The 18704-nt window shown below is 33.8% G+C and overlaps 1 protein-coding gene across 3 annotated transcripts in view; it reads left to right on the top strand.

Moving 5' to 3' along the window:
- The window catches only part of COL11A1 (collagen type XI alpha 1 chain), a 197819-nt gene that overhangs the window by 120517 nt on the left and 58598 nt on the right, over positions 1-18704 (top strand). For all 3 annotated transcript variants that reach the window (XM_065881030.1, XM_065881043.1, XM_065881037.1), the window contains 5 exons: positions 3808-3861; positions 8477-8530; positions 11206-11313; positions 11707-11796; positions 12054-12107. In XM_065881030.1, the coding sequence (XP_065737102.1) occupies positions 3808-3861; positions 8477-8530; positions 11206-11313; positions 11707-11796; positions 12054-12107 (360 nt within the window). The remainder of the gene's footprint in view (positions 1-3807; positions 3862-8476; positions 8531-11205; positions 11314-11706; positions 11797-12053; positions 12108-18704) is intronic.

The raw sequence follows: 18704 nt of genomic DNA, 5'->3' as shown, positions 1-18704 counted from the left end.
ATTTTAGCTGACATATTTGAAAAATGAATTATTTATTGTGAAATACTGACTTAAATGCTGAAACTCTCTTACTTTCTAAAATAATTTTAGACACTGTGTTTAAAATATTATTTTTATCACAACAGTCTTGCTCTAGTACAGCAAACATATCAAGAAAACTTATTATCTATATTATTGTGTTATGAAAGGATTAATACAAATAGCTAGAATTAAACAAAGGATAATATAGATACTGTCTGCATATAATATTGTTTGCTCACTATTTCAGTTTTGTTCCAAATGTAATATTAAGTCATGTAAAGTTGCACATACAGAGAAGTGAAAATACTGTTGCAAAAATGATTTTGCACACAAGATTCTTTCATAAGTATTTTGAAGCCATGTGCATAGATCACTGTTTAGCAACATAAAATCCAGTGATATGTGTAACTTCAACATTATCATACCATTTATATTTGTACAAATTGTTAAGAAGTTTCTCTCATGTAATATAATTTTATTGTCAAGAAAGCCATTTTTTCCTCAAACTTTTTCAGTCCATTCTGTCACGTATCTTTCAACAAGTTTTGAGCCATTGATCATGCATGCATTTTGTCTCTAAGGAGTATTAGAAGTATAATAAATGCCTACATTTGAGAAACATGTAGTCTGCTTGGACAGACATGACACTGTTAAGGAACATTGCTTTCACTGCTAAACAAAATGAATTTTATACTCTATTTCTCTGACAAATGAAACATTAGTGCATGAAATAAGAGTACCTATCATTTCTCTGCTATGTAGTTGTATAACATATAGGAAAGAACTGTCTTCATTTCTTTGATATTTAGAAGGAGGGATTCAGGTAGAGAGATAGAACCAAGCTCCTCTTCCTTCAAATTAATTGATTCATTTTCATTGTAATCAGGAAATATATATATATATACACACACACATACATATGTTAGATATATACATGAAAAATAAATGAAAAAATATATATATTCACACAGACACATGTGGAGTATGGATTAAGCACTTAGAATGTTCATGTTTAGAGTCTGTTAATCTCATGCCAGTGTCAGCATATAGTTATCCCAATTAAAAAAATTAATTTAGGTGATTAGAATTTATAGCATGACTACTATAAGATACATTCTATTTAGAGAAAAGTCAAAACTCAGTGCCAGTGTGAAGTGAAAAACATCTTAACATTTATAAGTGTCGTTTCTCGGATTGCTTTGCTGTATATGCACCCTCCCACCATTTAGATGAATTTGTCGTCACTACTCTTCACCAACAATACTAAAGGGGCAGTCTACTTTGATCAATAAAATTATTATATTTAAATTAACGCCATGAAATTATTTGGTAATTAATATGCTTATTTTATTGGATAGTAGTGTGAGGCCATTAAAATTACTTAGGATTGGGCTTCCCTGGTGGTGCAGTGGTTGAGAGTCCGCCTGCCGATGCAGGGAACATGGGTTCATGCCCCGGTCCGGGAAGATCGCACATGCCGCGGAGCGGCTGCGCCTGTGAGCCACGGCCTCTGAGCCTGCGTGTCCGGAGCCTGTGCTCCACAACGGGAGAGGCCACAACAGTGAGAGGCTCGCGTACAGGAAAAAAAAAAAAAAAATTACTTAGGATTAATCACTTAATATTAGGAATAAATACTTAAGAAAAATGATGATGGTATGAATTCTTTATATAGTCTATTTACACTGCTCCCATACGATATCTAGGAAAGCCATTAAAAATCATGTTGCATTCATCCCATGTGACATTTTTTAGATGTAAGATCACTGTTTTAAAGAGTTATACTATTTTGCAATAAAAGTGTAATCTATACTTTTCACACCAGCAAATATAACAAGATATTTAACTTTTATATTTACAGATTTGCTAAAAAACATGTAAATGCCTTATACTGATTGCAAAACTCATCATTTGAGATACACTTTAGCGTGGTGGAAAAAAAAAAAACCTGACTCATGTTTATTATCCTTTAGCTGTCGCCCTCTATAATTTTAGTTAAAACTTTTACTACTGCCCTCAATTAATGGCATATTTATTCCCATATGTATCAAAATAGTGATAGAGCACAGGATTTGTTTTTATTTACTATTTTGAAATACAGAACCTAGATGAGGTCCACTAGCAATCAACTACTTATAGATGTATCTCACCTCTAAACCGAGAATGATACACCTAATGCCTAATACATAGATAGGTAATATATGTTTTTGAAAGAAGGGATGGGTAGATGATATCCAAGAACATTTGGGGGACTTGGTTAAAAACATTCCAGCTTTGGTCCTTTGGGTGGATGGGAATAGAATCACTGAGATGATCCTGGAAAATATGAACAAATCACTGAGGAAGCTATGATCTTGTGAAATATCATAACAGGCTTTAATTAGAGCTGGTAATTTAACCAGTGTGTCAATAAAGATGCAATCAGGAAGCAGAGCTGGTACTAGTTACTGTCGGGAAGGCTTTCCACTGAAACGTTATAACCAAGCTAGAAAAAGTCTTATTCCAGTGGGAAAAAAGCTATCTGTGAAAATGATCTTATTTTGAAATACCTTTTCTCAAACTCAATTTACAAAGAATTGATATTTGAAAATAGCTTTATGTAAATAATGTATTTTTAAATAAATAAGTAGGTTTATTCAAATAATTAACATACTGTGAAAGGTATACCTGTTATCGTTAAAAATGTTATTACAGTGATCATTTCTCTTCATTTATCCAGACATTCTCACCTAAGAATATCTCTGCCTATACGTATTATACATGTTTTGAAAATTGAACTTGGTGCTTAATGGTTTCTGAGTAGTATGAATAATCAATAATGCAGTCTAAAGAAGCAATCTATTTCTACTAAGTATCTAAAACATAAGAACCTCACAGAGTTGTTTACTTTAAGTACTTAGTTAATGGCTTCATTTATTTTTTCAGTCATGACAAAGACAGCATTCTTTACTGAAAGTGATAACATAGTAGATGTGCTCTCCAGTGTTTAATAAACATTATGCTTCCAAGAGGGTATTTAAGAAAACCTGCTGGGAAAAATTTGTCCTGATGACTTCTAAAATTGAGCCTTGCACCTTGTTTCCTTTACTTGAAGCAACTGGGAAGTAAAATGCCATTGTTTTTAAGTTTGTATTTCTTTCACATTCTTAGTTAGAGCTCAGACCACCACTAGAGGACACTATCTATCTCTGGTATCCAAGTCTCAGTGCACAAGAAATTGTATTAGGAACACATCACCAAAAAGAGGGAAAAATATTCATTTGTCAAGTACTGAGGAGCTAACATTTTTACAAAAACAAAAATACAAACCAATATGAATATGCTTTTTGAAGAGAAAGATGCTAATGAAATTTAAATGTAAAATATTCAGATGACAGTTGTACAATTTTCTCCTGGTCTCATTTATAGCTATAGACATGCTAAAAAGATATATACAGGGGCTTCCCTGGTGGCGCAGTGGTTGGGAGTCCGCCTGCCGATGCAGGGGACACGGGTTCGTGACCCGGTCTGGGAAGATCCCACATGCCGTGGAGCAGCTGGGCCCGTAAGCCATGGCCGCTGAGCCTGCGCGTCCGGAGCCTGTGCTCCGCAACGGGAGGGGCCACAACAGTGAGACGCCCGCGTACCGCAAAAAAAAAAAAAAATACACATTCTACCGTATATGAAGTCAATAGAACATCAAAATAAGATATCTAGTGAAGATATAAGAAAATTGCGTAACATGTATTTAGATTATAAATAATTCAAGAAATATTTATGACGTTTGATGTTTAATATTTGTGATTTCAGGGACCACCTGGAAAGGATGGCCTGCCAGGACACCCGGGGCAACGTGGAGAGACTGTAAGTGACCCCAGTCTTCTGATTCAAATTTTCTATCTCAAGCACTTCATCATTTCACAGAAAGATACTTTATTATTAACAAGTCAATTATCAGGTTAAGGACAATGGTGAAATTAATTCCATTTAATCTTTTAAAAATATATTTGCAATACATAAATAGACCTATGTTTGTATCTAAACATTTAAATAAATATACTTGAGGACATGGATGTTACTTAATTTTCCTTATTTTTAATAACAACATTTTAGGGATAAGCTGATGGAAAAGACCTCATTGTCTTTTGGATACCTCCACAAGGTTGTCAGCCTTGACCCTTTCACATAAGTCTTTGTTACAGATATATTCCACCCTACCCTTTCACCTTTCCACTCTCTAAAGGAGACACATTACAATAAACTGCAGATAATATACTCTTCTATCCAGAATTAAGGGATGAAATATTTCCTGCTATTGGAACTGTAAGGCTGTAATTGGTCTAGAACTATGTCAAATGCATTCTCTCCTCTCAAGTAGGAAAATGGAAATGGAAAAAAATGTAACTTAAATTATGGGGAATATAACATTAAATACATTCTCTGAATAACTTATGTGTATAACAGAGGTGGACAGAGGGGAAACTGGCAGCTCAACTGTGGTTTAAGAATCCTGGCGGTTTTGTTTATTTACTCTGCCACTGTTAACAAAACTTTGTATCTGACTGTTGCAGTGGGATGGTAATCTAATATGAAATCACCATGGATTAGCATGTTTCCTTGGAATCAATTCTTGGTTCCTAACATTGATTAATTTTATCCAGATTTCTTAAGGAAGCCACAACACAGACTACCTTTGACCGTGTGGCTCAAAATTATCTTAGGGTATTCTGCCAGCATGAACACATATTTGGGGTTCAATAGAAATACTGGATAACAGATTTGAAAACATGATGATTTTCTACATAGGATAAACAATCTGGCAGCAACAGCCAATTCCTGTTTTGCTCACCAAATGACAATTCTTAGTGTAATGACTTCTTAGTTTTAGTCAGATTGTAAACTTCAAAGTCTTGGATTACAAAAGCAAATTCAAGAATGATTTTAGTGAGACCAAAGAGTAAAATTGTTTGGGTTTCCTCTTGGGAAAGACATCTCCATGATGAGCAAGAAATAAACTCTCTAAAGGATAATCCACATTCAAATTTGCAAATGCATTCTCATTCAAATATTGCAGTCAATCATTTTTAACTAAGTCATGGTATAGCTTCTTGGGAATACCTCTCAAATATTTCCAAAATGTCTTTTGAGAAAGGGGTACCTAGAGAATTTTTTTTTTTAATATTTATTTATTTATTTATTTATTTATTTATTTACTTGGCTGTGCCGGGTCTTAGTCACGGCGGCCTCTTAGTTGTGGCATGTGGGATCTAGTTCCCTGACCAGGGATCGAACCCAGGCCCCCTGCAATGGGAGTGAGGAATCTTAACCACTGGACCACCAGGGAAGTCCCGGTACCTAGAGAATTATCATTATAAAATCCCTTTTGACTTTAATTTAATAAAGAGCTTCTGCTTCTATCCAAAGTAACCATATTATATATAACCTTTAAAGTGAAAGTGGAAAACTAGCGTATTAACTAATGTTTCTAGGATGGATATTCTCATCTAGTAGTTTTTTGTAAACCACAACTAGAATTATGTCTGGAAAATTGTATTCCTGATTTCAAATCCACTTTAAGAACAATAGTGAGTCACCCTATCACCAGGAACCTTTCTTTCTCACCTTGTTCTGTGTTGACTGTGATTCAAAAGATTGTCTTGTCCAAGAGTCAGAATTTGGGCATCTATATTTTGATATATATGTTTCCTTTTTTTAAAGAAGAAAGTATTTTATTATATTTGAGCTTTGTTCCCATTCAGAAATCCTTGAATTGAAGGTTCATTATGACATCTTAAAATTTAAAGCTTTTTAAGACTACTAGGAATAGAGATAGTCTTTATTATACTGAAACAACCCACGTTTGTCTCAGAAACACAGTGCCAAATCATGCTTTGACTGTAGAGGTAATCAGAATAGGAGTTCCATTTTTATTACTCATGTATCAAATTAACTTCTGTTTTTCAGGATTTTGAAAAACATAATTTAACTTATTATCCTAAAATTAAATGGCAAGGAAAGTCTTATTACATGACAGTATTAGAATAATCGCACTCCATTCTGATCTATAAAAGTTTTCTTGTACATAGTTCATTTGTAAGATCCTCAGTGTCAGATTTATAAGATACTTGCAAAACTCTGAATCTGAATCTCTTCCAAATCTCTTTCTCACTCAGAGGTACTAGCACACTCTTAGAACATATGAGTACAAGTCTGGGTGGCAAATTTTTCACAGAATTTCCTCAGTTAAGCATTTATTTTTAATCAGTTAATTTTCATAATTAATTATTATTGTGATCAATTTCATCTGCTATTCTTGCTCTCACAGTTACTAAGGAAAAAACTTTATAAGACTAATTTTTTTAAAGTCCTGATTGCACTTACATCTTTATGTCAAACTCTGTGATTAGAAATTGAGCAAAAGGTGATCCAGACATAGGGAACAGATTATGCAACCAGGTGGTGCATGGTTGTTTAGGGAAAGTTGAGATTGTGTAGACTTGGTAATGGATATTTCATGACATATGCTTAGCAATGAGTTGAATAGATTTGCTTTTGTGGCATGATAACAAGCGGACAGGTGAGTGAACCTGACTTGAAAAACTGTAGTGGTCAAGGAAAGTGGAGAGTATAGTTCAAATAAGACAGGTCTGTCTACTCGACAAGAGAGAAGAAGCTGTATTTGCGAGTTTCTGAGATGACATGGTAGGATTAAATGACTGAGCTTGAGGACCTGAGGAAAGTCTGGGATCTGAAGTCACTGTTAATAAAGGGAGAGAACAGAGGTGGAAAATCAAAGGAGAGGATTCATTTAGTGAGAACAATTTTGAGAATGTTAAGCTGAGGAAAAAGCATAAGAAGGCATTGATAACAATTGTGATCATGGAAGTTATTGAGATCATCTAAGGAGTAACTAGGATGTGGGACTAAATGCTGTAAACAAATGATAAGAGTAACAGCACTAAGAGCTGTTAGCTCTCAGTGAAAAAGAAAAAAAAAATACTATGTATATATATGCTTACATATGTGGGTACAAATTTCCACACCATTAAGTTCCTGAAAAGTTAAAATTAAGCAGTCAAGCTAAGTAAGTGCTATAATATATTTCCCTTGAATTGATTCACTTTGCTGTTGTTATTGATAACTCAAGTGGAAACCTGATGGTCTTAAGAATTAATGTATTTTTTTAACAGATCTTTACTGGAGTATAATTGCTTCACAATACTGTGTTAGTTTCTGCTGTACACCAAAGTAAATCAGCCATATGCATACATATGTCTCCACATCCCCTCCCTCTTGAGCCTCCCTATCCCACCTCTTTAGGTCATCGCAAAGCACCGAGCTGATCTCCCTGTGCTATGCTGCTGCTTCCCGCATGTCAATGCTACTCTCACTTCGCCCCAGCTTCCCCCTCTCACCCCGTGTCCTCAAGTCCAAAAAAAAAGAATTAGTGTACTTTAAAAATAGGAGAAATTTGTTTTCTTTCCCCATGGCATCAATTAAAATAATTACAGATTCTTTTCCTGCTTTTAAGTTTTGTTTTTATAAATAATGTAATCACAATTATCTGGAAGTTCATGATACAAGTGTGGGGCTAGTTTCTGCTCTTTGCTTTCTAACTTTCTTATTTCCAATCTGATGTTATAATGAATAAAACTTTTGCAAATACTATTTGCTTTAATTCAGTTCTTTGGCAGGTTTGTCAGTATTTTGAATCTTTATCCAACTGTTAAGTGTCAATTAACTCACATGAGAAGGAAATTTGCTAATCATAATACAGTCATGCAGAATACAGTCATGCAGACCCAGGAGTCTAGAGAAATATAGACACCAGAATATATGCCCAAAGGCCTTGTTTAGTGAGTACATGTGCTCACATCTACTGGATTTTATTCTAATGACTGCATTATATGCAAGGTACATTTGTAAGTATATTCTTTTGGGTTTTAAGAAAGAACACTGATAAAATGTTGAAATAATGACAAAGCATACAAAGCTTTCTTTTTATAAATTTATTTTTATATCTTGTTTATTTTATGAGATTGTTGGAATGCAGGAAAGAGAAATGCATTAATATGACAGACTGTAGATTTATCTCTGTATAAAGAACCAGTGGACTGTTTCAAAGAATGTCTAAATCCTCATTTATTTCATCCATAAACGTTTCTCCATTAAAATTTCTGTGTTGTCTGACTCAGTGAAAGAGGGCTAAGAACACATTTTTGCTCCAGCTTCATCCCATTTTCTTGTTTTCTTTTTTAAGCTTATTGAAAGTAATCATAGGACTACAGTGTACAATAGTGAAGATGTTAAATTTTCAATATAAAAAGAACTGGAATGTAATAATTCATAGGCATTTAAAAATAAGTATTTTTAGCCAAAAGATGACTTTCTTTTAATGTGAATTATTCAACTGTCTCAGAGAATTTTAATTTATGCTTTGTGTCATGGATAGCTTTTATAGATTTTTTTTTTACCTTAGGGGTTTCAAGGCAAGACCGGCCCTCCTGGGCCAGGGGGTGTTGTTGGACCACAGGTACGTTCCATTTTACTTTATTTTCTTAACAAGATATATTTTCTTGTTTATATTTTCACCTTTGCTAAGTTGTGTAAAATTTGCTCATTTTATTGTGAAAAGTTTTTAATTGAAATTTATGTATTTTTACATTTTGGATGGCATTTAAATATATAATTTGCCTGTATCAAATGAACTTCAGCAAACCATCAGTTAGTTAAAGCGATTTTTCAATTGCCTGAATGAATAAAAGAAAAGAATAAAATAAATGACATTAAGTCAGAAAGTTCACAATGAAGGTGACACGAAAGCCTGATCATGGCATCATCTGCTAAAAACACCACATAATTTTTAAATAGATTGGCCATAATCTTTTTTGGGGATTTCAAATTATAAAATGACTTTAGTTTTCTAAGTATAAATTAGATTTAGAGGTATAATATATTAGAAATATAAAGCTTCTAACACAATTCTTCTAAAATGTTAATATTTGCATTATATTACATGTTTCTTAAAATTTTTGTCTTCATAACAATGATTTCCATCAGTGATAAAATATTAGTGTGTAATCTTTGAGTATATAGAAATAATGGCAAAGACAAGTAGCTTTTTCAAGGGAGGTGGCAGAAAGAATCTCAAAACTTGATGCAGTGTATCCTGAATTATAGTATTAACTACTTATAGAAAATAATTCACAGGGATAGAAAACAATGTTTTTATTCTGGCATAGCCTATTGAATGGACACGACACATCTAGTTTACTCAGCTGGAATTTTATCCCTGCTAATAACAAATTATAGCAAAAGAGCAGTTGATTGAGTGTTTTAATTATTTAATTGCTTTAAGTAGTCTTTTCTCAGCCTACAATTAGCTCTTAATACCTTGTAACTCAATCACACACCACACACACAGAGAGAAACGAAAATGCGTCTTCTTTCTAGGAATATGTGTGATAGAAGCAAAAACGAAGAATTCTTGGATTGGTTGATCCCTTCTATTTCAGAGATCACTTTGAGCCAAGGGAATTTCTGTTTGCTACTTTATAAAGAAGAAAACAGTGTGCATGATGCTCTTTTTGCAGATTTCTGTGTGTGTGCTGAGCCTTCCTTTTAACTGCTTATCAGTTTTAATTTTTTAAAAACCCTCTAAATAATTATTTTCTTCTTTATTCCAAACAACTTCACAGCAATTTTCTGTGGAAAAATCTAACTGAAAGAATCATTCCTATTATGTTATTTATCTCTGAACAGAAATAGAATTAGGGCCCCAACTAGAATGTAAACATCTTGGGGCTTAACTGAACATTTCAGGTCCTCACGATTTTGAAAAGTCATCTCTGCTTAATGCAGACATCCGGTTTCTGAGCCCCGTGTTCTTTTTTGTCTCCCTACTTTAAGGCATAAAAATAACAGGTGTGTTATTGAATATGCCTCTTCATTGGATTATTTTTCTTTATTGGTCCTTTTAAGAAAGAAAATTCTATAGCCTATTTCAAATGTAACCGTTCATGTTAGGACAAAGGAAGTGATTTAATAGGAGCAATATTGATTGCAATACTTGATACTCCTTTTTTTGTGCGGTCATGTGAATCACCACTCATTTTTGTCTCAGTGGTGATAGCCATTAAATTAGGATCAGTTCTACATTCCTTACTATTGAAATTCTGACCAGATGTTTAAGGAAACATTCCTATGGGAAGAAATGTTTATGCATTAATGATAAGTTCGGGACCTTCAGCAATACACAATTAAAGGAATTTAAACCTAGAAATGTACACTCAAATTCGGGATAGATGTATTTTTTATCCAAGACCAAAAAGTAAGAATCTGTTGCATTTTTAGAAAAATAACAGAGAATGATATTCCATAAGCAACTTCAGTGACACATTCCACTGTTTAACAATCTTAGCATCTGGAAACTTTCCCTTTATATATGTTTAAACTTAAATCCTTCATTTTACTTTTCTCTAAGTGGAGATAGAGAGCAACTGGTCACCATTCTCTATTTACACTTGAAATAGCACCACAAACCAGCACCACTCAGGGGACACATAAGTGACCTGACATTTTTCACTTTGACATTTGCAGCAGTTTAAGGCAGTGGGCTATTTGTTATAGTCTTTGGCCGAAAGGAACTGCCAACCCAAACTCATGATCTTTAGGGTCCCCCTGCCACATTGTCTAGACTTTGTCAAATGAACGTAGATTAACAATTGGAAGGTCTCCAATCATGGAAATTCCAAGGAGGACCACTTTGGTTGTTTGGGTTCCAGGGGACCTGAGCTTATTATCAAGCAGTGATTAATTGAGTAGTGGTACCAGTGCCTCTTTTGCTCCTAAACTCATTTGACACCTAATATAAAAAGAGGGTAGGGTATGAAATTATAGTGAAAAAACAGTTTTTAACAATACTTGGCCTCACTCTGAAACAATCTGGTATTAAATAAAGAAAACAGCCTTTTGAATTTATCTATATATTTCCCTTATACACTCAGATTTTAATAAAGATTACACATAATCTTTCAGACTTCTACCAGGTAATTTACTTTCACTGCTTTATATGCAGTTTTGTAGGACATCATGAAAATAATTGAAAATGATAAAACTTTGTGAAAGGGAGTGATATTTGTTTTGAGTTTGTGTTATCTTTGCCAAAAATAAAAGAGCAATCTAATGAAGTTTGTTTATCCAATTTAGGGACCAACTGGTGAGACTGGTCCCATAGGTGAACGTGGACATCCTGGTCCTCCTGGCCCTCCTGGGGAGCAAGGTCTTCCCGGTGCTGCAGGAAAAGAAGGTGCAAAGGTACACCATGCTCAAGGAATTTTCTTGGCTGAAAATATCCATTTACTTTTTACTGTAGTTTCTCATTACTTGTCCATAGATTCTCTAAATGCTGGTGTAGTATTTAAATGAATGTCAGAAAGATATGTCAGTAAAATATTCAGTTTATTGTATCTCAAGGCATGACTGGACAATATATAAGAACAGTTAGTTCTATTGACCATAAAACCATCCATTTATATACACTCAACTGTGAATAGTAGCTCATTTTAATGTATATGACATTCCACGCAATACTCTCATCATTAAATGGTATTCAGGCTTTACTCACAGTAGTTTAGAGGTAATTACAATTTTGTTTCTGGAAACATGTAGAGTTTACCCTCTATGATAGATGTTTTTTATGTTCTTTAGGGTGACCCAGGTCCTCAAGGTGTCTCAGGGAAAGACGGACCAGCAGGACTACGTGGTTTCCCAGGTGAAAGAGGACTTTCTGGAGCTCAGGTATAATTAACATATTAATGAAATATGTGAATAAAATTGCTTATTAGAAGCATTTTTTTAGGTCTCAACTAAATAAATATTCATGAGTAATTAAAGGGAAATATGTAAGCATATGCATTGGTTGTCATAATACATATAGCAATATACATTAGTGTCTGGAAACACTTCCTAATATTCTCATTTTGTCAATCATACATCTCCTCCTATTTATATTCAATTCACATCAATTCATTATCTTTGCTTTTCACTTTTCCCAGGGTGCACCTGGACTGAAAGGAGGAGAAGGTCCCCAGGGCCCACCAGGTCCAGTTGTAAGTATGATTATAATAAATAGCCATGCTATCCATGATTGCAAATTACAGCTCTTCTTTCATTACTCTCATGCTGTGATCCCACAGTGTGTGGAAGAGAAAATAAACACATGTCAATCAAATCAGTCAGTCAGTGCCTGGTTTCTACCAGTTGCATGCTCTAATGAGTGCAGAAACAAAAGAGTTTAGATGATTGAAAATATTTATTTTACCACTGCTGTCAGGAGGTAAAAGGAGCTATCTTGCTTCTTACAATACCTGAGGAAATAAATCATAATTTGTCTGATTCTGAGTACTTGAAATTTATCAATGCTCATTAAAAAAAATCCCGTAAGTGTGAAAGGCATATATCCATTTTGTATATTATCTAGATTGCTTTATTTAGTCAATGTAACCTTATGAAATAATCGGCGAATGAGTAAATATCAGATTTTTATTTACTTGAGATACATATAACCCCCCAGAAAGCATTAGAATGCAGCCTTCATTTTTTTCCATTAATTTACCTTCATTCTTAGCTGTACTGTGTGAAGTTACCAATAAGAGCCAAACTACCAATTTTAGCGGTTTCTTCTCATTCTCCATTTTATTTCACCAATCTAAAAAGCTGAAAGTTGCCTTAACTTGCATCTCAACTTCTTTATATAACATATTGAAGTCATACTAGTTCCACCTCCAAAATATTCCTTTAATTTGTCCCCTTTTCTTCATTTCCACTACCACCACATTTGTTCAGACTCTTTCCTTTCCCTCTTTGCTTAATAGTGTCTTATCTCCTTGACTCTCTTTCTTACCCTCTTCTGTTAGTTTTGTCCACTGATTGTAGAATTTTAGCTTAATACACAACCTTAACTCTTCCATTGCTTTGCTATACATATCTCATGGTTCCACGCTGTCTTTGGAAACCAGACTCCTTATAAGTTTCTTCAAAATTTGATCCCAATCACTATAGTCTATTTTATTTTTCTCAAGGCCTACATTCTAATTCTACCCAATTTAATGCACTGAATTTTTTGCTTATCATACTACCACAATCTTTATACTTTGCAGAGAATATAGTTTATACTATTCTTCTTCCAGGAAACCCCATTTTTCCTTTCTCTATTTGAAAAAAATCCTACTCATCCGTAGAGATCAAGCTTAAATGTTAAAATCTCTATAAGGTCATCTTTGGACAATTTGCTTCCATTTCATATATTAGTGAAATTTCTCTGCTCTTTGTGCTCTTTGTTATGATTTGCATTTTAGAAATTGCATTGGAATATATTTGGTTGTCTGTCTCTTTCATTAGACTGTGAGTCCCTTATGTTACTTTGGTTATATTCACAGCACAGTGCTGTCAATATAATCATTCCATATTTACCTATTTAAATTTATCGTACATCCTGATATTGGAGTAAAGTGTATATAGCATAAATAATACTGAGAACATAGCAATATAATCTTTGGTAGATTGATTAACATTATATTTAATCTGTAGATCATACAAATGTCATTACAATGATTATGGTGGGTATGGATATCTGATAAAGATTTTTTAAAAAGAAAAGTAAGACTTTTCAATAACTATATTTGGTATTCATAAAATTATATAGAACATTTTAAGATACCCAGCTAAGTTAGTGGTGGTAGCATGAGTAGGAAAAAATAGTTGAATAAGACAGAAGTGCTTATTTGAGCATAGATAGAATCTTCAAAATTTTCAGTGCAATGCAATCTATTTATCCAGAACTTCAGGTTCTAAAGTGAATTTTATTTTGGAATATGGATGCATTTTTTGAGATCAATAGTTATTGCATCTGTGAAACCTGAATCATGAGCACAACATTTAAATTGTTTAAAGTTATTTTTTAGGACCCAAGCAAACAATGTTATCTGAGGTCTTTGGACAGTTGAAATCAATATATTTGTAGGGTACATAATATGCCCAGGAGATACAGATATACTTTAATAGAATATTACTCAACAATTATCCGGTTACATGTGAAAGAACAAAGTAAATATGATCAAAAAGATCTAATATTTATTCATTTAGCATCAAGAACCACTTATTTGGCAATTACTACTTACTTCCCTGTATACAATTAAGCTCCACAGAAGATATACCTCTAAAAGACTTAAAATAAGCGAAACAATTTTGAAAAGAAACACACCAAAGACCAAATAGCACTATAAGACAGTCAGTGATTAAATGCCTAATGATATACAAACAACAAATATTAATTATTCAAGGGCAGGGGAAGAGAAGAGAATCAGTAAAAGGGTCATGCAGGAGGTGGCCCTTGAACTTGGCTTCAAAGAGTATAGAGGATTACAAAATCATTAAGATCTAGAGAATGATACTAGGAAAGGGATAAGGTGTTTAGGGAACATCTGGTCTTATCAAAGTGTGACACCTTGGGAGAGGGACTAAAGTGTGATGAATTCTTGCTAGGATCCAGGTACTCTGCTATGTATTTACATAATATAATGCTAAAGCAGAAATATATTGTGCCATATGATTATTGAAGCTCTAAAATGCCAAGTTGAAGTAATTTGAAGATTTGAAGTTTTTAGAGTAAATGGAGTAAAAAAACAAAGTTTTTTGGAGCAAACAAATTTAATAAAGTTTTAGGGAAAAAGTTATCATTAGTGTGTAATACATAGCAGAGATGGGAGAGACTCATTGAGCATAAAAGGTCAGTGATCAATGTCATAATGTGAGTGAGCCAATGATAGTGCAGTGGGAAGTCAAAGGCCGGTGCAGATGGAACAAACACTAGGAAGGCAGGATAATAGGATTTATTTCTAAGATTGGATATGGGCAGTGAGGAAAGATGAAAACTGAATGATGACTTCAAGCTTGTGTCCTTGGGGGAATGACAATTTAGTGGTGCCTGGTCAGTTTTACCTGGTCAGGAACAATGACAAACACAAAACACTCTCACACGAAAGCTCAAAGCCTCTTAGTAGTCACAAAAGATTTTAAAAGGCTTTTATACCTTTGCTAATAGAAATGTTCCACAGATGCTGACTGTGAGTTTATTTATTTGGAATTAGAATCTATTCTTACAATAAATTAACATACCCAATTCAGTAGACATCAACCAATTAAAATTCTTCCTCAAAGTTGTTGGAAAAGGAACCACTAAAAGGAAAGACATCATCCACATTTATTAGTTCTTTATGCTATTACTGTAATTGCTGTAAAATATAATAAAGAGGTTCATGATGATGACTCCCACTCCATAACAAGTGCTAAACAAGCCTCAGTTTACTCCAGTTAAAGCAATTACATGCATGTGAAATTTGATTTTGAGATTTTTTTAATTCCAAATTACCAAGATTAAAACAAAAGTTGTTGATTTTCTAGATGTAAACTATAATTTATTCAGAAAATTTGTTCATGTTAATTGTCATTTTTTGAAATTAAAGACTTAGGGGGATTATCTTGCAACTGAGAGTAAAAACAAAGAATAAGGAGTGCTGACTTCTTTGGCAAGAAAGATAACATGTTCCATTTTGCAATGTTGATCAAAGATGTGACAGCGAAATATCAGAGGAAAATATCTGGTCAGTTGCTGAGAGACAATGAAATTGTAATGCATAAGGATAAAGGTGTAAGCATATCCTGTAGAACTCCTGAGTCTGTATCAATCTCATATTAACTTTACCTTAGGGATATTTACCAAGTATTGGTAAGTGCAGGACTAAAATTCACAGGAACAGAGAGTGATAGATAGAGATTCAGCACTTATGCATACGAAGGAAAAACTATTAAAGTGATGAGTTCTCTAAGGAAAAAATGTAAAGAAAGATGTGGATGGTAAAGGAAGTAGAAAAGGGAAAGGAAATTATTAAGAGTATTTAGTCTTTCAACTCATGCTAAGAACTTTATAATTATTATCTTATTTGATTCTTGCAACCTGGCCCAGTAGATACTATCTTTCCATTTTTAAAGGCAAGGGATCTGAGACTTAGAGAAGGCAAACAACTTGCCCAAGTTCATAGTCCTTTGAAAACGAAACACCACAGCACATTACATAGACCCATTTCCAGACATGTGTATCTCTTACTCTGTAGACATTGGCCTAACGTTCTCTCTCTCTCCCTCTCTCTCTGTCTCTCTCAGTTGCAGTTTTCCAAGTCCTCTTCATCCTTCTCTATTTTGGTGAAAAATTTGTCAATAGGAAAAGAGTTAGAGGAGCTAATATTACAGCTAACTAGGCTTTAATATTCCTATATGTGCTCTTTATAATCATTCTTAACTTGAATGAATTGAAGATTAAACTGCTTAAACAGATGTACAAGTTAGATCCTTAATGACCATAAATATTTTCCAGTATACTATTGAATCCTTAATTTTTTTCCTTAGAATACAATTCTTAAGGAGAGTAGTTGTGCTGTCTTTCTGGAATACTAGAGAAATAATAAATACCCTCATTGCATAGGATGTCAATGAACTAAAACTAAAAGCAGGGTTTTTATCAACAGTTCTTGCTCACAGTGAGATTTGTAAAGTGTGTACATGTCACAGTTATGCACGTCAGACACTATACCCTTTCAATATATTCTGGCCCATACAGAGCAAAATATATTTAATAGTCATCCATCTATACCTGTGTACATGTATACATTTATAAATATATTTAACATCTATTCTTTTTATTCATAATTTATTCAGTTGGAAACATAGGCCAGACTGTTTGTATCACATTGTTATGACAGCCTATAGAAGTGGGTTTATTGAACTCTGATAGGTCTAGCTATGATGCCATTGGCTTGTATTTAGAGAAACTATAACGTGTAGAGTTGAATCAACCAAAAGTATCTATTTGAGGATATGGGAGATTTGTATGCAAGGCTCCTATTATGAGTATCCTCAGAAGAAATCTCTTACTAATAATAGCATTAGAAATGTTTGTAGTTTCTTGAGCAGTTAGCTGGGTTTCTTTTTTCTTTCAACTGTTACGAAAATTAAATTTCTCTTTTTGTCATGGCTTACGGAAATAATGGAGTCAAATTTGGGACACAGTAGAGAAGATAACTCCTTGCTTTTTGACTGTTTTTGTAACTTTTTGCATTCAACTCTATACAAAAAGTACATATAATGTACTTTAATATTATCTGCTTTATTTTATTAGAGTTACTTTTTAAAAATGCTGTACAAGACCCATTGCATTGACTTCATAAACCATCAATGGATCATGACCTGCATTTGGGAAAAGCCTTGGTCTCTAGTATGCATTTTTAGATTACTAATATTGTTAGTCCTATTTTTTGCCAATAAAAAAGTTACTTGCTTCTTTACATTTCTTACCTAACATTTCTTATTTATATTACCTTTTATTTATGTCTTCCCTGTAAGCTGCTGTAAGTCTTTTTTTATGGAAAACTATAATTAAATAAATATCTGAATACGCCAGACAATCTATTAAGCTGGAGTTTTATAGATTCATTAAATGGACATTTCCTGCATAGAGCTTATGGTTTACTGAGGATGATGGATGTGGAATAGATAAAATAACATATTAAATAATGAGTAATATATTAAAAGATAGAACAAAGAAGTCGAAGTGAAAACAATGTATTTTCCCTAAAGGAATTAGGTTGGAGTTAAAGATATAAATAAAAATCAATTTGATCTATGAAAAGCAAGTTTTTCATGGGTTAGACTTAGTCTTGAAGTCTTCATCACTGTCTTAGTCCTCTTAGCAAAGAATTGGTATCTCAATGTCATAGTTCTCTGAAGGTCTAGCTACCCGGAGTGAATGTATATTGAGAAACAGTTTTTAGTGCTCCTGCTGAAGACAAACAAAATTATCCCAACAGGATACTGTGACTTTGGGCTTCTAAAATCTGGCAAAAACCAAGCGTTCTCTGTATGCGTGATGATGTACAAAAAAGCTGGTAATAGATGCCCATCAAAGCAGGGCATGTTTTCTCATCTCAGGGGGTTTACTCACTAAGTGGGTGTCTTGATGCACACACGCAAGGCAGGAAGAAGCAAGGGGCTGAACAGCAAGAGAGGAAGGCAACACAGCGTTTTTCTCATATGTTGAACACAAACTGAGTAAACATTTTATATTTATGTTAACACAGTATATACAAATATATTATGCAAACGAGTTCTCAGATTTCATTTACCACCTATATTTTCATAAAACAAAATCAAGGAAAATGTATTCCCTGAATAATCTCTCCCTCATATGCTTTTTCTGATAAAAAAAAAAAAGGCCCCTCGGGGACTTCCCTGGCAGTCCAGTGGTTAAGACTCCGTGCTGCCAGTGCAGGGGGCATGGATTCGATCTCTGGTGGGGGAACTAACATCCCACATGCTGCCCGGTGTGACCAAAAGATAAAATAATAATAATAATAATTTTTTAAAATCTCCTCATTGCCAACAGTTATTTCTCTAAAAATAAGGAGATTTAAAAAAATAAAATAGTGTGCTGGTAAAGGCCCTCTATCCTTACAACCACATTTCTTCCCCGTCCCCAGGAGTGGAAGTTAATATGGTGAATGTATATGGGGAGGGGGCAGGCACATAGCTGCTAAAAGGTAAAAGTCCAAGATTTCACAACTGTGCAACGTATCAGTCTTTATTCCTTTCCTATG

This window comes from Phocoena phocoena, chromosome 1, assembly GCF_963924675.1.
Source record: "Phocoena phocoena chromosome 1, mPhoPho1.1, whole genome shotgun sequence".
NCBI classification, from domain to species: domain Eukaryota; kingdom Metazoa; phylum Chordata; class Mammalia; order Artiodactyla; family Phocoenidae; genus Phocoena; species Phocoena phocoena.
The sequence above is the reverse complement of the archived record's forward strand: the minus strand, read 5'-3'. Positions and strand labels throughout refer to the sequence as shown.